Source organism: Phocoena phocoena, chromosome 15 (assembly GCF_963924675.1).
Source record: "Phocoena phocoena chromosome 15, mPhoPho1.1, whole genome shotgun sequence".
Taxonomy (NCBI): Eukaryota; Metazoa; Chordata; class Mammalia; order Artiodactyla; family Phocoenidae; genus Phocoena; species Phocoena phocoena.
Genome location: NC_089233.1, coordinates 35,723,504 through 35,748,845, shown reverse-complemented (window position 1 = coordinate 35,748,845; position 25,342 = coordinate 35,723,504). Strand labels below are relative to the sequence as shown.

At 39.7% G+C, this 25,342-nt stretch overlaps 1 protein-coding gene across 1 annotated transcript; it reads right to left on the bottom strand.

Annotated features, from left to right (window-relative positions):
• Positions 1 to 10,515: 10,515 nt before the first annotated feature.
• ZNF200 (zinc finger protein 200) lies at positions 10,516 to 23,804 on the bottom strand. The gene is made up of 5 exons (XM_065893671.1): positions 23,613 to 23,804; positions 22,571 to 22,897; positions 21,856 to 21,947; positions 21,436 to 21,559; positions 10,516 to 12,799 (listed from the first exon to the last, which is right to left on the bottom strand). The coding sequence occupies exons 2-5, from the start codon at positions 22,815 to 22,817 to the stop codon at positions 12,045 to 12,047; spliced, it is 1,218 nt and encodes a 405-aa protein (XP_065749743.1). The 5' UTR covers positions 22,818 to 22,897; positions 23,613 to 23,804; the 3' UTR covers positions 10,516 to 12,044.
• Positions 23,805 to 25,342: the final 1,538 nt, after the last annotated feature.

Sequence of the window (25,342 nt, the reverse complement as noted above, 5' to 3'; positions counted from 1 at the left end):
TATTTTATCTAGAAGGAGGGAAAACTAGACTGAGGCCAAAGCTGTGATTGGCAAAGAAGTAGCAGTCACTCATATCCACCAGCACAAGGGGAGTTTGGTCATTTTTGTGGCTTGGACAGTGTTCATGTTTTAGTGTTCACATGCTTACAGAGTGGTCTTGTTTTGTCTTACTTTGTAACAGTCACAGAATGGCCTTGTGTGACACTGATATTCTGTGCAACTCTCTGTGTTCATCAAAAAAGCACCAAGCAAAGTAGCAGGATACAAAATTAATGCACAGAAATCTCTTGCATTTCTATACACCAATGATGAAAAATATGAAAGAGAAATTAAAGAAACACTCCCATTTACCATTGCAACAAAAAGAATAAAATACCTAGGAATAAACCTACCTAAGGAGACAAAAGACCTCTATGCAGAAAACTATAAGACACTGATGAAAGAAATTAAAGATGATACAAACAGATGGAGAGATATACCATGTTCTTGGATTGGAAGAATCGACACTGTGAAAATGACTATACTACCCAAAGCAATCTACAGGTTCAGTGCAATCCCTATCAAACTACCAATGGCATTTTTCACAGAACTAGAACAAAAAAATTTCACAATTTGTATGGAAACACAAAAGACCCCGAATAGCCAAAGCCATCTTGAGAAAGAAAAACAGAGCTGGAAGAATCAGGCTCCCTGACTTCAGACTATACTACAAAGCTACAGTAATCAAGACAGTATGGTACTGGCACAAAAACAGAAATATAGGTCAATGGAACATGATAGAAAGCCCAGAGATAAACCCATGCACCTATGGTCACCTTATTTTTGATAAAGGAGGCAAGAATATACAATGGAGAAAAGAAAGCCTCTTCAATAAGTGGTGCTGGGAACACTGGACAGCTACATGTAAAAGAATGAAATTAGAACACTCCCTAACACCATACACAAAAATAAACTCAAAATGGATTAAAGACCTAACTGTAAGACCAGACACTATAAAACTCTTAGAGGAAAACATAGGCAGAACATTCTATGACATAAATCACAGCAAGATCCTTTTTGACCCACCTCCTAGAGAAATGGAAATAAAAACAAAAAAAATGGGACCTAATTAAACTTAAAAGCTTTTGCACAGAAGAGGAAAACATAAACAAGACGAAAAGACACCCCTCAGAATGGGAGAAAATATTTGCAAATGAAGCAACTGACAAAGGATTAATCTCCAAAATTTATAAGCAGCTCATGCAGCTAAATATCAAAAGAACAAACAACCCAATCCAAAAATGGGCAGAAGACCTAAATAGACATTTCTCCAAAGAAGATATACAGATTGCCAACAAACACATTAAAGGATGCTCAACATCACTAATCATTAGAGAAATGCAAATCAAAACTACAATGAGGTATCACCTCACTCCAGTCAGAATGGCCCTCATCAAAAAATCTACAAACAGTAAATGCTGGAGAGAGTGTGGAGAAAAGGGAACCCTCTTTCACTGTTGGTGGGAATGTAAATTGATACAGCCACTGTGGAGAACAGTATGGAGGTTCCTTAAAACACTAAAAATAGAACTGCCATATGACCCAGCAATCCCACTACTGGGCATATACTCAGAGAAAACCATAATTCAAAATGAGTCATGTACCACAATGTTCATTGCAGCTCTATTTACAATAGCCAGGACATGGAAGCAACCTAAGTGTCCATCAACAGATGAATGGATAAAGAAGATTTGGCACATATATACAATGGAATATTACTCAGCCATACAAATTGAGTTATTTGTAGTGAGGTGGATGGACCTAGAGTCTGTCATACAGAGTGAAGTAAGTCAGAAAGAGAAAAACAAATACCGTATGCTAACACATATATATGGAATCTAAAGAAAAAAAAAAGGTTCTGAAGAACCTAGGGACAGGACAGGAATAAAGACGCAGACGTAGGGAATGGACTTGAGGACACGGGGAGGGGGAAGGGTAAACTGGGACGAAGTGAAAGAGTGGCATGGACATATATACACTACCAAATATAAAATAGCTAGTGGGAAGCAGCTGCATAGCACAGGGAGATCAGCTCAGTGCTTTGTGACCACCTAGAGGGGTGGAATAGGGAGGATGGGAGGGAGACACAAGAGGGAAGGGATATGGGGATATATGTATACATATAGCTGATTCACTTTGTTATACAGCAGACACTAAAACAACATTGTTAAGTAATTATACTCCAATAAAGATGTTAAAAAAAAAAGAAAAAGAAATCACCAAGGGACTTCCCTGGCAGTCCAGTGGTTAAGACTCTGTGCTTCCAGTGCAGGGGGCATGGGTTCAATCCCTGGTCAGGGAACTAAGATCCCATGTGCTGCATGGCACAGCAAAAAAAAAAGAAAGAAAGAAAGTACCAAGACCTAGCTGTGAGTGCTAGGCTGGTTCCTGGATATCAGGGCTGATTTCTCTTTCTCACAACAGAGACACAGAGATACAGGCACTTGTGATGAGACGGTCAGACTGGTGTTGGGGCAGGAAGGAGAGGGTTCATTTAAGGGCTCCAGGAAGCCCTAATTCTGCCACACATTCAAGCTAGTTATTTTTTTTTTGGAATTTTATTTTATTTATTTATTTTTATACAGCAGGTTCTTATTAGTTATCTGGTTTGCGTAGGCTCAGCGGCCATGGCTCACGGGCCCAGCCACTCCGTGGCATGTGGGATCTTCCCGGACCGGGGCACAAACCCGTGTCCCCTGCATCGGCAGGCGGACTCTCAACCACTGCGCCACCAGGGAAGCCCTAGTTATCTGTTTTTTACATATTAGTGTATATATGTCAGTCCCAATCTCCCAATTCATCCCACCACCGCCGTCACCACCCCTATCAAGCTAGTTATTTTTTACCTTTGTATCTGAGCTTTACGTATCACGCAACATTATGACAGGCACATGAGTAAGTTAAACAAGGAAAAAATATCCTCCAAAATTCTCAATGCCCAGTCGTGTTAATCAACTGCATTTTTCCCACCTTCTGTTCCATTTATGTCAATGCACTGTGATATTTTACACAGATACTTATTTATATCCTGATTTTCCACTTACAGTTTGTAATAAAACCTTTCTAAATTGCTGGATAGTCTCCACAATTTTATTTTCCAGCCCCTAGTATTTCCTTCAAGTTGTTCTAGCAAAATGTACTCACTAGTAATCCTGTTCTTGAATTAAAACATAAAGGAAATTTACTACTATTTGAAAGTATGACTTTAAATTTATTTTGAAAATGATTGCAGAGAATAAAATATTGACAAATAGATGAAACTGGTTAAAACATCACTGAGCAGAATGCTCTGGATTTTGAGGAACAAAGACGAAAACAGGGCAGTTCCCCTTAATTTCAGAGAGATAGGTAAGATGATATCTCGTATGAAAATGGACAAAATTCGGAATCAGAGGCCATTTCTGAGTTTCATATGATTTTCTTTTTTATGTTTGCCATAATTGTGTATTGATATTTTTGTCTAAAGGAATAAATGGTAGCATTTTCAATTTTTAGTCTATATTTCCAAGAATTCTTTATAATAAGATGGACAGTACCTGTTCCTTGAAAGTTTGAAAGACACCTCCAGCCTTTGTTTTATGTATTAGATACATGTTATTAGATACATGTGTGTTTATAAATTTTATATAATCTTGTTTTATCCTTTTATCATTATAAGATATCCATCTTTATCTATAGTAACATTTTTTGTTTTAAAGTCTATTTTGTCTGATATTAGTATAGCTACTCCAGCTCTCCTGTGGTTTCTGTTTGCATGACACATCTCTTTCCATCCTTTTACTTTCAATCTAATGTGTCTTTGAATCTAAAGTGTGTACCCTGTAGATAACATATACTTTGATCATGTTTTTTAATCCAGTGTGATGATCTCTGACTTTGGGTTGGATTGTTTAACCCATTCACCTTTAATATTAATGTCTGCCATTTAACTTTGTTTTCTATGTGTCTTGTGTCTTTTTTGTGTCTTTAATGCTCTCTTTTGCATTTATTGTATATTTTCTAATGTAGCATTTTAACCCCAGTAATTTTTTTTCACTATATTTTTTGGATTTTTTTAGTGGTTGCTCTAGGTTTTACCATATACATTTTAACTTATCAACATCAGCTTCAGATTTATACTAACTTAATTCGCGTGATATAAAGAAATGCTTCTCGGGACTTCCCTGCTGGTCCAGCGGTTAAAACTCCATGCTCCCAGTGCAGGGGGCCTGGGTTCGATTTCTGGTCAGGGAACTAGATCCCTCATGCTGCCACTAAAATATCCCGCACATGCTGCAGCTAAGACCCAGCACAGCCAAATAAAAAAATAATAAGTAAATATTTAAAAAATAAATAAAGAAAAGCTTCTATATAGCTCTATTCCGTTTCCCCATTTTAAGCATTATTTGTGTATTATCAGTTCACATATTATATCAATGTTATAAACTCAACAATACATTCTTAAATTATTACCTTACCATCTGTGGTCATTTCCTTAGCCCATTACAGCTCTACTCACACCCAACTCTTTTGTGCTGTTATTGGCAAATATATTACACATATGTTACATTTCTTTGTGCTATAGACCCAACAATACACTACCTACATATTATTTTATCCAGTTGCTTTCAAAATCACTTAAGAGAGTAAAGGAGAAAAAAAACACACTTATCTTTTATAATTACCTACTTTTATCAGCACTCTTTGTTTGTGTGGATTTTAATTGCCATCTGGGGTCACTTGCTTTCAGCCTGAAGGAATTCCTTTAGTATTTTTTGTAGAGCAGTTCTGCTTTGTTTTTGAAAGCTTTGCTCGATATAGGATCTTTGATTTACATTTTCCTTCCTGGGCATTTTTCACTTAAAAAAGTTTTTTTTTTGACTGCGTTGGGTCTTCGTTGCTGTGCGCGGGCTTTCTCTAGTTGCAGTGAGTGGGGGCTACTCTTCCTTGTGAGGCACAGACTTCTCATTGCGGTGGCTTCTCGTTGCGGAGCTCGGGCTCTAGGCGCGCGGGCTTCAGTAGTTGTGGTGCACGCGCTTAGTTGCTCCACGGCATGTGGGATCTCCCGGACCAGGGCTTGAACCCGTGTTCCCTGCATTGGCTGGGGGATTCTTAACCACTGAGCCAGGGAAGCCTTAAATTGTTTATTGTTATTTGTGAGATTTCTTTAAATGTTGACTTCATAGCAAATTGTTGAACCATATGTTTTGAGCATGTCAGACACCCTTTCACAAATATTACAACTAGCTTTCCCTAGTTTATACTTTTCAGTTTTGCTTATTTTTGGATATATTTTAATTTCATATAATTATAACCAGAAAGTGCTGCATTTTCTTCCAGTTCTCTTAGGCTTTTCTTCCCCATTCTTTCATTACTTAAATATTTAGCTATATTTTCTTCTAGTGGTTTTTGGTTTTTGCAGTTTAAATCGATAAATTGTATTTATGGTTCTAATTTCATTTCTTCATATATTTATGAAATTGCTCCAGTTACTTTTTAATAACCTTTCCATACTTCACTGTTTGTGACACCACTTTTATCATTTGTAAAATGCTGATCATTGTATCTAATATGCATTGGGAACTTAATATATGCTAGCCAGTTGGCCGAGACTTTTCTCTTCATATCTATTTTAATATTGCAGCCATGGGGTATCATTATCATCCCCATTCAAGGACATCCTTGGGTTTAAGGAGATTAAGTGACTGTCTCAAGGTCCCACAGTTAGAACATGGTGGAATCAGGTTTCTGACATATCCAGCTCCATGACCAAGTCCATCCTCTGAATGCCTCTGTAAATTCATATAGAGATGAATAGATGTAGATATATAAATATAGGTATAGAGAGAGATAGATATATTTTTAGATTCTCTGTTCTGATACACTGATATGAGCTTTTATTATTGGGCTAATACCATGCTATTTTAGCTTGAGGCTTTTTAAAAAGTTTATAATACTTCACAATATCTGGTAGATTATTCTTGCAAAATTATGCCAAGATGCAGGTATAGAAATGTTTATTATTGTAAAACTAAATAGACGTAACACTTGGAAATACCCCAAGTGTCCATCTAAAGGGGAGCAATTCAGTAAATTATGATCCATCCTTATAATGGAATCCAGTACAGCCACTCAAAGACTGTAGTAGATTTGTAAGTTCTGATGTGCAAAGAATTCCCAAGATATAACTTAAGGAGTGTTTTACAAACTCATCTCTTTTGTGTAGATGAAAATAAAGGATTATATTGGCATAAACATTTTAGGAGAGATACCCCAAAACTCTTCATCAGTTCCACCTTTTCATGTTAATACATACGGACTTAACCTTGTTTTTAAAGGAAATGTATACCATTTATTTTTCAAAATAATTGAAATATTTTTAAAAATATTTTATCAAAATAAGTAATAAAGAACCTCCCCACCAGTCTATTTAGTTGACATATTATTTTATTTAAATAGCTGTGATTGATGAACATTTAGGTTGTCCAGTGTTTTTTAGTTTAGTTTTGTTTTTTTAATTTATTTTTGGCTGCTTTGGGTCTTCGGTGCTGCACACGGGCTTTCTCTAGTTGCAGTGAGTGGGGGCTACTCTTCGTTGCAGTACGCAGGCTTCTCATTGCAGTGGCTTCTCTTGTTGTGGCGCATGGGCTCTAGGTGCGTGGGCTTCAGTAGTCGTGGCATGCGGGCTCAGTAGTTGGGGCGCACGGGCTTAGTTGCTTTGTGTCATGTGGGATCTTCCAGGACCAGGGCTTGAACCCATGTCCCCTGCATTGGCAGGTGGATTCTTAACCACTGTGCCACCAGAGAAGCCCCTTGTCCAGTGTTTTATCATTACAAATGTGCTGTGTAAGACATCCTTGTGTCTGTACCTTTGCTTGCATTTGCGAGAATATCCTATCTGACCACACTATCTTCATTTCTGAGTTGTTTATATTTATCCTTTTTACTAGAATGTAATCTCCATGAGGACAAGGATTTTAATCTTTTCTATTATTGTTTGGCAAATATTTAGTCCCCACTCACTTCCCCTTGGGGTAACATATACTTTCCTATTCTGTTGACTTTGAACTTGGCTGTGTGACTTTCCTTAGCAAAATGTGAGTGGTCAAAACATGAGACCTTAAATCTGCTTGTGCAGCTTGGTTTGGCTCTTGCGCTGCCATGATTACCACAAGAAGGACTTCACCAGGTAGCTGCTGCCCCTTTAGTCCAGGTTCCAGAACGTGACACGAGAATCAGACCTCAATCCAACCTGAAGTCTAGGGTGAAGCAGAGCCACCTCAACCAACCTGTAGACCCAGGAGTGAGAAAAACAAATGCTTACTATAATCAACTGAGTTTTGGGATATCTTCCCTAAGTACCACTGCAGCAATAACTAATTCAGTACAGAGATGTGGAGAGTATCATAACAAAAGTCTAAAATATGTGGCATTGGTCTTAGGATCAAAGAAATTGTTTTTTTGGCCACAACGTGCATCTTGTGGGCTCTTATTTCCCTAATCAGGCATTGAACCTGGGTCCTCAGCAGTGAAATCGCGGAGTCCTAACCACTGGACCTCCAGAGAAGTCCTTATTTCCTTGTCCTATTGCATTTGCTAGAACTTCCAGTAGGTGTTGAATAGGAGTGGTGAGAGGGGATATCCTTGTTCCTGATCTTTGTTTCTTATTCCTGATCTTAGTGGGAAGGCGTCTAGTTTCTGACCATTAATTATGATGTTGGCTGTAAGTTTTTATACATGTTCTTTATCAAGTTGAGGAAGTTTCCCTCTATTTTTAGTTTGCTGAGGGTTTTTATCACAAAGGGGTGTTGGATTTTGTCAAATGCTTTTTCTACAGCTGATCTGATTATATGATTTTTCTTTTTTTTTTTTTTTAACGTTCATTGCTTTGAAATGTTGAACCAGACTTGCATACCTGGAATAAATTTCATTTGATCATCATAGATAATTCTTTTTATACACTATTGGATTCAAGTTGATAATATTTTGTTGAGAATTTTGGTGTGAATATCCGTGAGAGATATTAGCTGTAGTTTTCCTTTCTTGTAATGGCTTTGTCTGGTTTTGGTATTTGGGTAATGCTGGACTCACAGAATGAGTTAGGAAGTGTTCCTTTTGCTTGTATTTTCTGGAAGAGATGGTAGAGAATTGGCATAATTTCTTCCTTAAACATTTTATAGCATTCATAATGAAACCATCTGTGCCCAGTGCTGTTTTGGAAGGTTATTAATTATTCAGTTTCTTTAATATGGGCCTATTCTGATTATTTTTTCTTGAGTGAGTTTTGGTAGATTGTGTCCTTCAAGGAATTGGTCCATTTCCTTCCTCTAGGTTATCAAATTTATAGGCATAGAGTTATTCATAATATTCCTTTATTATCATTTTCTTGCCCACAGGATTCATAGTGATGGCCCCCTTTTTTCATTTCTGATAATAGTAATTTGTGCCTTCTCTCTTCTTTTGTTAGTTAGCCTGGCTAGGGGTTTATCAATTGTATTGATCTTTTCAAAGAACCAGCTTTTGATTTTGTTGATTTTTCTCTGTTGATCTTGTTGATTTTCTCTATTGATTTCCTACTTTTAATTTCTTTGATTTCTAATTTTTATCTTTTCTTCTGTTTGGATTTAATTTCCTCTTTTGTAGATCATAAGGTAGAAACTTAGATGATTGATTTTAGATATTTATTCTTTTCTAATATATGTATCCAATGCTATAAATTTCCCTCTAAGCATTGCTTTCACTGCATCCCAAAATTTTCATAAGTTTTATTTCCATTTCCATTTAGTTTAAAATATTTTAAATTTTTTCTTGAGACTTCTTTGACCCATTTGTTACTTAGATGTGTGCTGTTAAATCTCCAAATATTTTGGGATTTTTCAGCCAACTTTGTTATTAACTTCTAGTTTAGTTTAATCTCATTGTGATCTGAGAATATATTTTGTGATTTCTATTCTTTTAAATTTGCTGAGGTGTGTTCCATGGCCCAGATGTGGTCTATCTTGGTGATGCTTCATGTGAGTTTGAAAAGAATGTGTATTCTGCTGTTGTTGGGTGAAATATTCTATAAATGTTTAGTGAAGTGTTGGAATTGGAGGTGAAGCTGGAGTGGGCTCAAGAGAGTGGAGAGGATGAGACTCACCCTGATGACTAAGGTTAATGAAAAGCATTATTTTTATTAGCTTTATAATATGCCACCCTATTTATCCAACCATTTAGGTCATTTCTAATTTTTTCAGCATTATGATGTTGTGATACCTCCCCTTGTACATAGAAGATGAATTGCTGGGTCAAGGAGTAATAGTTTTAACATTCTTGTCACAGTAAATGGATGCTGCTCTCATCCCTCTTCTGCCAAGCCAAACATTTACACACACACACACACAAAACCTGCTCATTTAATGCACCTAAAATGGTATCTTGTTCTTTCAATATATAATTCTTAGATTACTATTAAGGCCAAACGTTCTTTCATATATTTCTTTTAGCCACTCATGTTTATCTGAAGATTATCTGTTCATGTCTTATTACTGGAACATCCCTTCGCTGCTCCCTTCCTCCCCCATCTCATCCTTCTGGTCTCAGTTTAAATGTCACTTCCCCAGAAGTCCTCCCTAGAAAACCCACCAGTATCACTCCTAGCAGCCTTTCCTTCCTAGCACTTGTGTGTAGCTGCATACCTGTTTTTGAGATTTACTGTATTTCTGCCCCCACCGGCACCCCACACCCTGGGAAACTCCATGGGTTTGTTGCTCCCCATTACAACCCAGGGCCTGGTGCCAAGGCTTTAGAGGATGTGTGCTTTAGATTTATAGCTGCTGTAGGAATAGGATCTTTGGTCCTTCATATTTTCTAACTGGACTTTGCTGCTCTACTGGAAAACCATTCATTGTTGTGTTTACTTTTTCTCATTAGCTGTTGTCAGGGTCCTTATCAAGCACTTACTTGTCTAACAGCTTCTCGGGGTGCCCTCCCAGGGACCTTGACCTTGCACACTTTACTGGCGGGGCACGGAAGGCACTTGCTGGGTGTAGGGAGGGGGTTTGGGTCACGGGAGCATCACCAACCCAAACATCTTGAGGACCTTGTGGCCTGACTGTTGGGCAGGGAACAGGACCATCTTGCCCCCGGGACCTCACCCTCTCCTGTCACTGCCCGGCAGCCATTTAGCCTTTTAAGTTTTCTGGGTGCACAGGTGGGTCCCTCTGCACAATAACTGGATGGACCCTGGCCAGACTTGCAAAGGAATAAGAGAATAATGCTGGCAGCCAGTTTTGTCCCTTATTTTAAAGGATACAGTAGGCTTGAAAGACAACATTGATAAAGCCTGTTTTAGTGTGGCTTTAAATGTTGGGGTTTCTTTTTCTATCTTTAATTAGGACTCAGGACTGAATTGTATCATAAAATGTCCTTTTAGCATGCTCTGTACAACAACAAAGCTTAAGAACCACATATTTTAACAAAAAAGAGCAATAGGCATAAAGGAAGAAACAAAACTACTATTTGTAGATGGTATAATTTTTAACCACAAATTTTAACAGAACTGAGAAATTACAAAATTACTCAACATTACATTCAGAGAAGTGGCTAGTTTTTCAAATATATAATTAAAAATAACTTTCCTATGTAAGAGCAATAACCAACTAGAAAAATATAATGAAAAAAACTATTTACAGTAACAACATTGTGTAGAACTTACATGAAGAAAATTAGAAAAACTTAGGAATACACTAATCAATGGAAAGATATGTTTCTGGATAGGAAACAAAATTTGTAAAGGTAATTTTCCCCCAATAGTACTGATATATAGGATTTTAACCTATTCCAATCAAAATACCAATGTAAAACCTTAGGAAATCTAAGAATAGCAAGACTGATCAAGAATCCTTAAAATGACGCACCACAGGATCGGTCCCGTGAAGGCACCGCTGGCCCTGCCTCTGGCAGACAAGTCAGGAGTCTGGGTATCAGGAGGCCAAAGAGAACAAATATCCACTACAATGAGGACACTGGAACCCTGTCTCCTGAGGGGTAATGTGAGCTAGCTATTGAAGACATAATTTCTAAAAGTAAAACACTTTGCTTGTGAGGTAGTGACCACCCATTGCCAAAGGTCTGATGGGAAATACGCATATGGCAAGTTTACTGACCAGCCATGGATCCAAGCCAACGTCCTTCCTCCTCCTCCTCTTGCGGTTTCCTTCCTAGCAGGTTTTCTTCTAGACTCAAGAGAGGGGCAAGATTCTAAAGAGCTTTTCCAGGAGCGGGGCTGGGTGGCCAGGCCTGAGCGACCCAAACTTCTTTTGGCAAGCGAAAGGCATGAGAGAGCCGTGTGAGCAATTAATTGCGGAACAAAATACAGTGAGAAAAGCAGACACTTTTAAATAATGCTGTGAAAAGGATTTCTGTAAAACAGTCACTTTTCACCACAAACTGCAAATGTTATTGAAATTCATCATTAGATCACATACAAATGACAGAGTAAGTCCTTGACATTCACTTGCTGTATTTTCCTAAATTCCAAAGTAAACAACCCCTTTCAACTCTCAGGCTTTAAGGGTATCCTTAGAGGGTTATATGAGTTACTAGTAGAAGCTGTTGACTTAACAAATCAGTAGTTTGGTTCTTTTAGGGGAACACAGTTCCAGATAAGGACCTTTACATTATTTCTCAAGTGTGAATTCCTATGTGGGGGAAAAGCTGGATATACTTTCAGGACACTCATCACTCTTCATCTTGAAGGTAAGCAGCCCCCAGACTCATATTTCAAAGCATTTTTCAGGGAAGGGGTCTGTGACCTGTACATTGTTATACAAGTTTACAAAAGCTCTAGTCCAAAAAGCCTGGTTGCTAACTGAGGTATAGCCCTTGAGGATGTTTTTGTTTTTTTTTTTCTTCCCCCCTGTGAATTTTCTAAAAACTTGAGGTTTCAGCAAACATGGGTATTTATCCAATTTTGGCTATAATGAGGTTTTCTTATCCATATCTTTTCAGATAGCCTGGGAATTCAGAATTCCTTAAGGAATATTTCAGGTTGAGGCAGGACCATCAGACCTTTCCCGATCCCACTTCTGTTTTCGGGTCTTACATGCTGAATGGGTTTTTTCATGCCGGGTACAGTTTGACAGCCGACCAAACCTCCTCCCACACTTTGTACAACCATATGGCCTCTCAGCCTCGTGACTCTGCAGATGAATCACAAATTCTTTGTTTCCTGGGAAGGTTTTCCCACATTCTGGACACTTAAATATCTTCTCCCTTATATGGATTCCTTCATGGCGACTCCGATGAGAATTCTGACGAAAGTTTTTCCCACACTGAGAACATGAATAAGGTTTCTCTCCTGTATGGATTCGCTCATGTTTATTAAGGTTTGTTTTATGATTGAAGCTTTTCCCACAGTGACTACAGTCATAGGGTTTTTCTCCAGTGTGAGTCCTCTGGTGGGAAATAAGGTAAGAACTTTCATTAAACTGTTTCCCACACAGTGGACAAGTATACCATCTTCTTGTTCTCCGATTTCTGGTAAGTGCAATAACACTGATATCCACATATTTTGAGAGTTCCTCTAGTGGAGTATCATTTTCGATGGTAACTAAAAGATTTCTCATTTTCCTTTCCTTTGGAATGCATGTATTTAGTCCTTCCTCTTTCTGGCAATCTGGAGGTTGCTCAGAGACCACGGAGCAATCAATTTCATCACAATCTGAAGACTTTTCTCTGTGATCTTCATTCTCTACAGGTTCTTTCTGAAGATCTTCACCCTCAGGATTACTGTCACTGACTGTTGAAACAGAGAGAGAATTTAATAACTTTTGAGGGCTATGATACCAGGCAGGAAAAAACAAGTCAGATTTCTCATGAAACAATAACCTTGAAAGTCAGAAATCTGAGGACTGGCTGATAATTGCCATCAACACTTTTCTACCCTTAATGAGGGTGGGATACATGACTGATAAATCTTTCCATTCCCCATAATGCAAGCACACAGTCCTCTTTTTACTTTTCTTTAAAAATTGGAATGAGTGGGACTACATTAAAATATTTCATTTGTTTGTTTTCTGAATAAGCACCAACTACTCATTCAACAAGTTCATACTGACCTTATATTCTGTGTAGAGCACTGAGCTAATAAGGACCAGGGGATGAAGGACATAAATACTAAAGGGTACTACTTGTAATCTTTAGGAGGCTAGTAAGTGAATGGTAAGATAAGTTACTTCCAGGTTTTCACTACATTAAATATTAAAATATTATAGTTTAGGTAATATTATAATATCCAATATAGTGAAAAACTGGAAAAATTCAAATGACCACAACTAAAGAAGGTACAGCATATTCACACAATGGATTATTATTTGGACACTAAAGGATTACGACAATTGATAAAATGAAACTATGTTAGAAGTCAACAGTTGTCATTTTGGGGGAGGAAGGAGAGCAGTGACTGAGCAGGGGGCACAGAGGGATTTCTGGGCTGTTAGGAATAGTCAATTTTGGGTGTGGTTAGATAAATGTGTACATTTTGTGAAAATCTGAGCTGTACACTTAGGATCTGTAGACTTCTCTGCATTTGCATTTCCCAAAAAAAGTCTGTGTAAAATAACAGATTACAAAGATTAGGCAACAAAGTGGAAAAAAAAAAAAAGTATGCTCTGAACAGGTGACGTGACAAGGGATTTGTCTAACTCCAGGCAACTTACTGAGATTAAAGTAAAGGATTAAATCAACCACTTAGATAATGTGACTAAACCTGAAGCTAGAATATGAATCTCTGCTGGATTTAGCAGTTTCACACCAATAGAATTTTTTCTTTTAAATTATTTCTTTTAATGATTCCCTTAGGATAATGAAAATGCTGGGTCAAAGCACATGCCAATTTTTATCACAGCTCTTGGTATGAACTGTTATACTACTTTCCAAACAAGCTGTACAAATTTCAATACAATCATCAACATGTGGTTATCAATTTTACCTAATCTTGCTGGCAGTAGATATAATTTTCAAATATTTAATAGGTATACAATGGTTTCTCATTGTAGCTTTACTTTGCACTTTGATTACTGCAAACTAGTAATTTATCTATTGGGCTGAGACTTTTATAAATTTAAATAAATTTTATATATTACAAATCTTAATCTCTTTATCAATCACTACTGATATATTAATGGAAGTCTCCCTCTATAATAACTCCACAACTTAAAACCAGAAAAAAAATTAGTCTTAAAATCTGATAAATTTCTATTGTTTCCTGGCCATTTTTATTTTAAAAAGGTATTTTTAAAATTAATTTATTTATTTGGGTGCATTGGGTCTTCGTTGCTGTGCACGGGCTTTCTCTTTTTGTGGCGAGCGGGGGCTACTCTTTGTTGCGGTGCACAGGCTTCTCATGGTGGTGGCTTCTCTTTGTTGTGGAGCACGGGCTCTAGGCGCACAGGCTTAGGTGCTCTGCAGCATGTGAGATATCTTCCTGGACCAGGGATTGAACCTGTGTCCCCTGCATTACCAGGTGGATTCTTAACCACTGTGCACCCAGGGAAGTCCTCTAGCCATTCTTTTATGCCTATTATTAAAGTTAACTCTAATACATTTGGAGTTTAGTATCACACTGTTTGTTGTTTGTAACATGTCTAATATTGGTAAAACCAGTCAGAACATCCACTTCTACCTTTTCACAAATTTGACTGAGTGTATTTACAGTATAAATAAATTTGGAGGGTACTGCTATCTTTATTTTACATGATTTTAGTTTTCCAGTTTAGACCTGTTTCTCTCCAATATTTAAGAATCTTCTTTTCTATTTACCAATAAAACATTTCTCTAGTTTACTCCTATCTTACAGTCATTCTGAATGACAGCTCTCATTATTTTGTGTTTATTTAAGAATGCTATTTATTGGGCTTCCCTGGTGGCACAGTGGTTAAGAATCCACCTGCCAGTGCAGGGGACATGGGTTCAAGCCCTGGTCCGGGAAGATCCCACATGCCACGGAGCAACTAAGCCCGTGTGCCACAACTACTGAGGCTGCGCTCTAGAGCCCACAAGCCACAACTACTGAGCCCACGTGCCACAAGACTAGAGCCTGTGCTCCACAACAAGAGAAGCCACTGCAATGAGAAGCCCGTGCACCGCAAGGAAGAGTAGCCCCCTCTCACCACGACTAGAGAAAGCCCACGCACAGCAATGAAGACCCAACACAGCCAAAAATAAATTTTAAAAAAAAGAATGTTATTTATTGATTGTTAAATACTTATTCCTATCAACCTACTTTGAAACTATTAAATATAATAATGTTTTAGTTGATCCTTTTAGATTTTCTAAGTACAAATCATATTTTGGTTCCCTCTCTTTCCAATATTCATTCTTCTCAACCCCTTTTTCTTATCTTCTTGCTTTAGAAAATTAGTTAATGATATTAATAGTGATAGCAGGTTTCTTTATTCTCAGTTTTCAGGAATTACCATCAGCATTTTATGAATGATTATAAACATTAGGTTATATTAAAGAGCTAAATATCTGTTTTCAGAACAATTAGTTGAAACTCATAAGATTTTCCTTATTTTTCTGAAAGGGTCAATGAAAATACAGTTGACTTCAACAACACAGGTCTGAACTGCGAAAGTCCACTTATACGCAGAATGTTTTCAACAATAAGTACTGCAGTACTGTGCAATCCAAGGTTGGGTGAATCTGCAGATGCAGAACCATTGATATAGAGGAACAGTGGGTATGGAGGGCTGACTATCAATTATGCATTGATTTTTGACTGCTGGGGGGGTTAGCACCCCTTATCCCTGTGTTGTTCATGGGAAACTGTATTTTACCTTCCTTTACTGTACTAACTTTAAAAATAAAATAATTTTAGTAGCTAATATATTTATATGGCTCAAAAAATCAAAACATGAAAAAGTATACACAGAGAGCATTACTCTCATCCCTCTCCATCCATTCTATTCATTCCCCAGACAGGTAGCAGTTTTTATTAATTTCTTTTTGTTTTCCCATTGTTTCTTTAGGGAATACGTTTTCTTTTTCTCCCCATTTCTTACATAAAAGGTAGTACACTATGTATATTTCTGCTACTTGCCTTACTTCAGTCACTATATTCCAGTGCACAGAGATTATCATGGTACGATGTGTGGAAACATACCGTATTCAACCAGCCCCCTGCAGAAACACTTGGATTGTTTTCAACTTTGTTTTTACAAATAATACCACAATGAATAAACCCTGTTTGGACATTATTTTGAATGTGTGCTATTGCTATTATCTGTAATTCAGATTCCCTGAAGTGGGTCTGCTAGATCAAAAGGTAAATGCATCTGTAATATGGGTAATTACAGATTCTCATAAACAGGAACTGTACCATTCTGCATGCCCACCAGCAATATACCCATCTCCCAACAACCTCACCACCAATGTGTTAAGTTTCTGATTTCTATAAATCTGATAGATTTTTTTTTAAAAAGGTAACTCAGTAAAGGTTTTATTTGCATTTCTAATTATGAGAAGGGCTGGACATCTTTCATGTATTTTATTTTTAAAATTTCTTTTATTGATTAATTAATTAATTTTTGGCTGCGTTGGGTCTTCATTGCTGCTTGTGGGCTTTCTCTAGTTGCGATGAGCAGGAGCTACTCTTTGTTGCCACGTGCAGGTTTCTCGTTGCAGTGGCTTCTCTTGTTGCAGAGCACAGGCTCTAGGCGCATGGGCTTCAGTAGTTGTGGCTTGCAGGCTCTAGAACACAGGCTCAGTAGTTGTGGCGCATGGGCTTCATTGCTCCGCAGCATGTGGGCTCTTCCTGGACCAGGGCTCGAACCCATGTTCCCTGCATTGGCAGGCGGTTTCTTAACCACTGTGCCACCAGGGAAGCCCTCTTTCATGTATTTTAGAGTAATTTGTATTTCTGAGAAAATCTGTTGATCTTTCTGTTCCCAATTTCTAGAAATTCTTAACAATTCTTAATAAATTCCCGATTTCTAGAAATTCTTAATAAATTCTTAATAAATTAGGCTTTTGTCTGATATAAGGTGCAAATATTTACCTCCAATTTACTGCATTTTATTTGCTCAGATATTTTTTATTTTGTCATACAGAAGTTTTAATTTTTTTTTTTTTTTTTTTTTTTTTTTTTTGGTGTGTGGGCCTCTCACTGTTGTGGCCTCTCCCGTTGCGGAGCACAGGCTCCAGATGCGCAGGGTCAGCGGCCATGGTTCACGGGCCTAGCTGCTCCGCAGCATGTGGGATCTCCCCAGACCGGGGCACGAACCCGTGTCCCCTGCATCAGCAGGCGGACTCTCAACCACTGCACCACCAGAGAAGCCCTTAAAATTTTTATGTATTTACTTTATTGATCTTTTCTTTCAAGACTTCTGGATATTTGAGTCTTAATTAGAAAAGCCTTCCTAGGCCACAGTTACAAAGGAATTCACCCTTTGATCCACTGGGAGTTTTTCTTGGTGTGCAAAGTAAGGTATGATTCACCAAATGGCTACTAAGTTGTCACAACACCTTTTATCAAAAAGTCCCTCTTTACCTTGCTGATTGGAGATTCCAACTTTATCACAAACTAAGTCCTAATGTGTATTTGAACCTATTTCTGCACTTTTTTTTACTTAATTAATTTTGTTATTAATTAGTTTATTTTTGGCTACGTTGGGTCTTTGTTGCTGCGCGTGGGGCTTTCTCTAGTTGCAGAGAGCGGGGGCTACTCTTCGTTGCAGTCTGCGGCCTCTTCATTGCAGTGGCTTCTCTTGTTGCAGAGCACGGGCTCTAGGCGCACGGGCTTCAGTAGTTGTGGTGCATGGGCTTAGTTGCTCTGCAGCACGTGGGATCTTCCCCGACCAGGGATCAAACGCATGTTCCCTGCACTGGCAGGCGGATTCTTAACCACTGCGCCACCAGGGAGGTCCCTGGACTTCTTATTCCATCCCATTGGTCTATCTAGTCACATGCCAATACTATATACTGTTTTCATGACAGGCTTTAGAGGCTGCTTTAATACCTGATACGGCTAGAACCCTCCTGTGCCACTGCTCTTCTTTTCAATTTTCTCTGTTACTTGTAGTTATTTTTCCATTTGAATTTGAGATCAGACTGCCTATTTCCAGGGGAAAAAATCCTATTGGTTTTGTTAAAGGGATTACATTGAATTCATAAATCAATTTGGGGAGAACTGACCTTTTTTTATATTAAAATCTTCCCCACCAAGAACATGATACTTCTTTCCATTCATTCAAATCTACTTCTGTGTCCTTTAGAAGTGTTTTAAAGTTTTCCTCACAATTTTTGCACACTTCTTAAGTTTATTCCTAGGTGTTTAATCTTTTTTGTTCCTACTGTATACCTTCTAAATGATTGTGTTTGCATGAATGATTTCGGTATAATAATTTTACATCTCATTGCCTTACTAAATGCTTATTATTTGGAATAAGCTTTCAGACATTCTCTAGGATTTTCCAGCTACACAATTTATTATATGTAAATAGGTGTAGTTTTATCTTTCTCTTAAGTTCTTATAATACGGCTATTTTCCTTCTCATTTAACTGCACTGGGTAATACCTGAAACAAAATATTAGACAGTAGTAGTGGTAGTGGGCTTCACTGTTGTATTCCTAATTCTAGTGGGAATGCCCCCAGTGTTTCCCATTAAAGATGATGCTGGCTGAAAGGATATGTAGCCCATTAAGGAAGTATCCATTAGTCACTAGTTTGTTAAGTGTTCTTATGAAGAAGAGGTTTGTATTTTGTCAAGTATCTTTTTAATAACTATGAAAATGATCATAGGCTATTTCTTTTTATTTTCAGATGGATACACTTATAACAAATAGACTTTCTATGACTAAATCATTTTTGTATTCCTGGAATAAATCTTATTTGGTCATTGCAATTTTCATCAGATTGTGGTATCTCTGTTACACTAATGTCATAAAAAGAACCTGGAAGTTTTCCTTCTTCTTCTATACTCTGAAAGTTCTCACATAATTTGAACTGTCAAATTTTTAAAAATTTACAAGAATTTTCTGTGAAACTAAGGCTGGTCCTTTTTCTTGTGTGTAGGACTAGTTTTCTGACAATTTCAGTTTCCTCTATGGAAATTGGTTTATCTATTTGTGTGTAAATCATTCTACTTATTAGTTCCTCTATTTTTTCTATTTTTAACTTACTGATTTCTAAGTTTGTATTTATTAATATTTTGTTCCTGTTTTCCCTTACCTTGTTTTCCTAACTGTAAATCAGAGGCTTAATTAATTTCTGTAAACCAGTATACATTTTTTTCATCCCTGCATATTCTTATGAGTACCACTTTAGATTATACCATAGATTCTGATACAGTGTTATGCAGAAAAATTATGCGATTTTAATTTGTATTACTCCTTTGACCCGAAGTTACGTAATAGTTTTAAACTTTACTGGTAGAAAGAAATTGTTTTCTCTGATTTCATTATTAATTTCTAGTTGTATTGCATTGTGATAGATCCTAATGTATAATTTCTACTCTTTGGACTCTATTGTGTTTTTGTTGCATAGTATGTAGTCAATTTGTATCAATCTTGGAAAGGTATATTCTCTTACCACAGTAGAGGGCAGATACAACCATAAGAACTATCTCACTGAGAATTTAAGTGCTCTATCTTTTTGGTTGTTTTCATGTGGTTTACTTGGACTGAAACACAAATTCTGTCTTCCTCTGTCAAGGGCCTTCCTTTTGATTCCTGTCCCCACGAGGTTCATTCCCTTACACTTTTCCCTTTGCAAACAGACCAAATGTTACTATTTCAACTATCAGCTATATGCTGATGACTCCCAAATCTCTACATCCTTACATCTGAGCTCCAATCCCCAATGTCTAAGAGGAGGATAACCTCATTTTATTTCCTGCCATGGACTGAATCTCATTTAAAATCAAATCCGTGTTCTTCCAAACTCTGCTCCTGGGTCCAAATCCTGCCTTGACTTATCAAAGCTCTTTACAGCTGTAACTTAGAAGCTCTTAGAGGATAGAAATGGAGCATTATATATATTTTTAACCTCCTGAATATCAACTCCAAAACCCAACCCTGCCTGAGGGGAAAACAGCATTTATTAAATGTGGTGAATGACTCTAAGCTTAAATCATCAGCTTCAGAGTATGGATAAGGGAGAAGAAAGGAGAGGGTGAGGATTAGGTCTCAGGTCCTCAACGTGCGGGGCCAAAGTGTTCCTGGAGTTGGCAACATGCCCAACAGTCACCCAAAATAAATGCTAGCTTTGCCTAAGACTCAGGAAAAACTCAGTGTAATAAATCTGATCTGTTTATACAGTTTCCTAAAATAAAATATTACATATAATAATCTATGGGAAATTAACCAGGCCTATTATGTACCACCACCCCAACCATACAGGATAAGACAACTACAGAGTTGAGTAATCATTATGTATTTCTGTCACCCTAGGCAACTCACAAAACCTCAGCCTCAGAACCAGTCTTGAAGGCAAGGTAAAAAGTATTAGGCACTCAGCAAAATGATTTTTGAGGGACCCTGGGTAGCAGTATATTTCTAGGGAAAAACTGAAGCATCTCTAAGCAGCTTACAAAGAAGCTGCTGCCAGATGAGTTCCTATGTAGCACCTGTTAGCCACTACTGGGAAATGAGTACAAATGAAGAAGGCTTCATTCACCAACCATATAGGAAATTCACTGATGAAACTAAGAGAAATGCAGCAAGGAGGCAGTACTGTACTGGGCCAAGACTGTGCTCTGGTGTTAGATTCCCTGAGTCCAAATCCCTGCTCTACTACCTACCGCTGTGTGACCTTTAGCAAATTTCTTAACTTTTCTCTGCTTCAGTTCCATCATCTATGAAATAGTAATGATTCCTATACACCACAGTACTATCATAAGAATTACATGAGATAATAAATGCATGCAAAGTAGTCAGAAGTGTCTAGCACATATTGGCACACAAGTGCTTAATAAGTGCCAGATGTTATTTCCATCAAAAGTGGGATATACTTTCTCTTTCACTAGTAGGCTTCACAGCTATTGAACATCAAGAAAAAAAAAAGACTTAAAAGAATTAGTCATGTGTCCAATAAATACACTGATGTAAAATATATCTGTGGGGAGAATACCACTGGGTGCAGAGATTCAGAAACAGTATACTCGCATTTTCTATCTGTTTAGATATTTGATGTGAGTATATCAACCTCAAGTCTTCCTTACCAAGAGAAGTCCCCTCCTTACTGCCCCCAAAATACAGGGAAAATGGCCACTCACAGCTGGAGAAGGCTCTGCCACATGGAATAAATCAAAAATTAAATGTGCATAAACATGTACTTAGCTGGTGTGCACAATGTCTCAAAAAAGTCTGAGATGAAATAGAACATGCTTTTCCCATAGCCTTCAATCTGAACACACAAGGGACTTGATTTCTTACCCAGTAACATCATCTCCCCAATGCTGTTGTCTTGAATCTCTGAGGTGGGCTGCTGAACAGGATCCAAGCTTACACATTCTTCTTGGGAGTGAAATACATTCAAATCCTCAAAGACCACCAGCTCCTGAAAGAGCAACAGGCCCCCTTCCTCTTAGTAACAGAGGTTCCTTGACAGCCCTGCTGTTAAGAAAGACCAAGATCAGGGAAGGGATGGCAAAAGGGATCTAAAGTCCCATGCAGACAGGAAAGCCTGGCTCAGAGAGGAGCCAGAGGGAAAAAAAAAAAGATGACTGTCCAAGGAGGCAGTAAAGAAAGAGCCCCATCTCCCTGCTGACTCCCTGCTGACTTTATATATACGGGAGGGCTGCAAGAGTAGAGAAGGTGATGCACTCAAACAGTGAACAGGAAAACTGAACCCACCTTAGACTCAGCTTTCAAACACGGAGACACTGTCTCCTGTTTCTGCTGGATTCCTTCTCTGGGTAGAAGCTTCACTAAGGGATGAGGTTGCACTGGGGAAAGAGGAAGCTGTAGTTAATAGAAAAGTCAGTGACTCTAATATGGAGACTCTACCCACACCTTGAAGCCAGGCTGTCCTCATTCCTTTGGTAGGTAACTCAAGGCTTTTTCTGTTCCTATGAGCCCAGAGATCAATCCACAAACCACAGGGTCTTGAACCTATATGGGGTCTCTTCACTATGAAAAGGATATTCCCCTAAGCACCTTTTAAAATTCCCATTACTACTAAGGGGAAGGATGGGGAAAGGTAAAGTCTGAAGATGCCCACAGCAAGCACAAAAGTTAACAAAATTCCACATAAGCTGAAGTCAATTCAATAATTCATCCACATTCCTTTATCCTAAAAAGATACTCCCCCTCCCCCAATGTCTGGGTAAAACTGACACTACAGAAAAGATACACACTGTTTATTCTGTGGCTTTACACACACTTAGCAAACCATTCAAGCTCCAGCTTGAGAAAAAAAATACTCCCTCTCCCTGGCACGCTGACTTATTGGAATAAACTCTTTTTTTCCGAAACCCACCAACCTAACTTGAATTCATTACTAACAAGGAAGTCTAGCTCAGCCCCCAGTACCATCCCCTTCTCTTCTAGTAAAACAGTATGTGCTTACCTCTGTTCTGAAGATTTGAGCTCACATCCTTCACAATAACCAAGGTCTCCTTGACTTTCTGAGTGGGCTGGACTAGGCTTGGCTTGGGCAAGAAGGTGAGGAAATGCTCCAGAACCAGCTGGTGAATGGTCTTGGGCCCACTAGTAGCATCTCGGAGTAGATCTTGGCCCAGCTTGGAGTTAGGAGGAACTCTCAGTATAAAGGACCTCTTTGGCTTTAGGGGTATAGGAACCACTTTTGCAGCCATCGTGCCTTTAAATCACACACACACTTGTTTCTGCAGAGCTTCAAGAGTCACCTCTTACTGGAGGAAACCTGTCAGTCACGCTGCAGATGAGAGAAACCATGAGTCAGGCTGGAGATGCCTGCACTCCAGTATGTGTCTTGCAAAGTGAGGCCACATGAGATCTAAATCAAAAAGGAAAGATAAACTACGGTAGGGAACTCACAACCGTAAGGAAGATCCCTGACCCGATACTCTTAGCAAGGCCTGAAAGGAATATCCTGAGAATGAAAGCATAAGATGTTCAAACCTCAAGGGCCATCCTCATGAGAAAATGAAGTGCAAACTCCACTGGGAAGAAAGGTTTAACTCATGCTGGTAGAAGAAGCAATGGGCCAGAAGACAGGAAATCCGGGGTCCAATACCGAGGGCATCTGTTTACAAGTCAACTTGGCCACCGAATCTGGCCTCACTGCGTCCCTTGGACCGCAGGTCCCTCGGATGCCCTTCCGGGGGTTGCTGATGGTTCAAGGAGCAAACGCAAGGCTGCCTGAGGTGTCTACGTGGCCTGCTGACTCCTTTCCGCCCTCAAAGCCCTGTAAGACCGACAGGGGACATCCCAGTAGGGCCCACCAGGCCAGGCCCGCTCTGCAGCCTCTCCCAGTGGCCAAGGGGCACCTTCACCGCAAAGCCCAGCTGGTGGCATTGCCTGGGGTGCGCTCCCGGCTACCTATCCGGCCAGGCTCTCCTAGCAACAGACTCTGCTCCGCTCCCCAGAGGCCGCCTCAGCCTGGTTCCCGCCCTCCCGTAGTCCCTCACCTCTTGGGGTTCTGCCGCCCCTGGGCGCTGACTGGGGACAGCCCAGAGACCCAGACTCGGGGAGAGACCGGGAAACTAGGCTCGAGAAGGCAAGCCCACCCCTCGCCCTTCGGAATGTCCTCACAGGCTGCCGGCGACTACTGGCGTGCGCCGCCGTCACTTGGGGAGGTCGGCAGGGACTCGGTGCCTTCTGGGAGGCCGGGCGCCTAGGCAGCAGTGACGTCACGCCCGGTGCCCCGTTTCCGGTGCGGAAGCCTGGTCTCCTCGCTTGGAGCGAGCGGTCTGCGCTTGGGAAGGCGAGGCTCGAGGCCGGCCGGCGGAGCTCTCAGGGACGCAGGGAGGTCAGGTTGGCAGCAGCCACTCTCTCTGCGGCTGTACCTGGGAGATGGAAAGCAGAAGGCTGGCTCAAACACTCCAAGACAGGTTGGCACCACTCCAGGTACGGACGGTTTAGCTGCAAGGGCTGCTAGGAAATGTAGTTCGGTGCTAAACAGCCAATGGGAGATCGCCAGGCGCCGCGGTTGGGGCGGAGCAGGGCCGGGGCTCGACCGGAAGCGGGCCGTCTGACGGACCGGAAGCTCTGTGAGAGGCCGACGCAGTTTCCGCCCCAGCCCCTTGGGTCTATCAAAAAGTTGCGGTGGCGGCGAGGTGGTGGTAGGTTGTGGTTTTTGTTGGTTCTAGGGTCCTGTTACAGCCGTCCCTTTCGGCAGGGGCGGCCCTTCGGTCAGAGCCGGGCGAAGCTCCCCTCCCCTATTGGCCAACTTCTACACAGAGGTCTGGACCGGCCATCTTATTTTCTCAGGAATTCTAGCTGTCCATCTCCGTTACCGTCCTCAATTCGTCTTTTCTTTCTGCGTTGTTCCCATACTCGGTTCATTTTCCAGTGAGGCAGTGATCAGGAATTGGGGCCACACAAGAGCAGGGATTGCCTTATTCTATGTAAACGCCAGCCTCAGGCAGGATGACTAAAGTGAAAATATGAGTTCTGTTTATTAACGGTAACTATAGGTGACTCACTCAGCTATGATCTAAAACATGTTATAAAGAGAGTAGTGTCAAAACCGTGTGGCAGGGGCTTCCCTGGTGGCGCAGTGGTTAAGAGTCCGCCTACTAATGCAGGGGACACGGATTTGAGCCCTGGTCCGGGAAGATCCCACATGCAGCGGAGCTCCTAAGCCCGTGTGCCACAGCTACTGAGCCTGCGCTCTAGAGCCCCTGAGCCACAACTACTGAAGTCCTCGTGCCTAGAGCCCGTGCTCCTCAACAAGAGAAGACAGCGCAATGAGAAGCCCACACACCGCAATGAAGCATAGCCCCTGCTCAGCACAGCTAGAGAAAGCTCTCGCGCAGCAACGAAGACCCAACACAGCAATCAATCAATAAAATGAGAAAGAAAAAACTGTGTGGCAACAAAACTTAAAAAACAAAACGAATACCTGTCTTTCCAGACATCAAAATTACGAAAAAAAAAAACCTTCTTTAATCAAAGCAGTGTAGTTTGAACTACACGTGAATAAATAGAACAGTATAGCCAAAATTGATCTGAATATATGTCGACGTGTATGCAAGGATAGCATTTAACTTGGTGCTAGCAGAAATGATTCTTCTGGGAAAAAAGGCTCTTGTCTTTACACTACATACAAAAAGATGGAATTTAATAGCCAATGAAAGAACACTTAAGAGAAGGTTAAGTTTAATATTGAGGCAAAATAGGAAACTGAGGTGCCTTA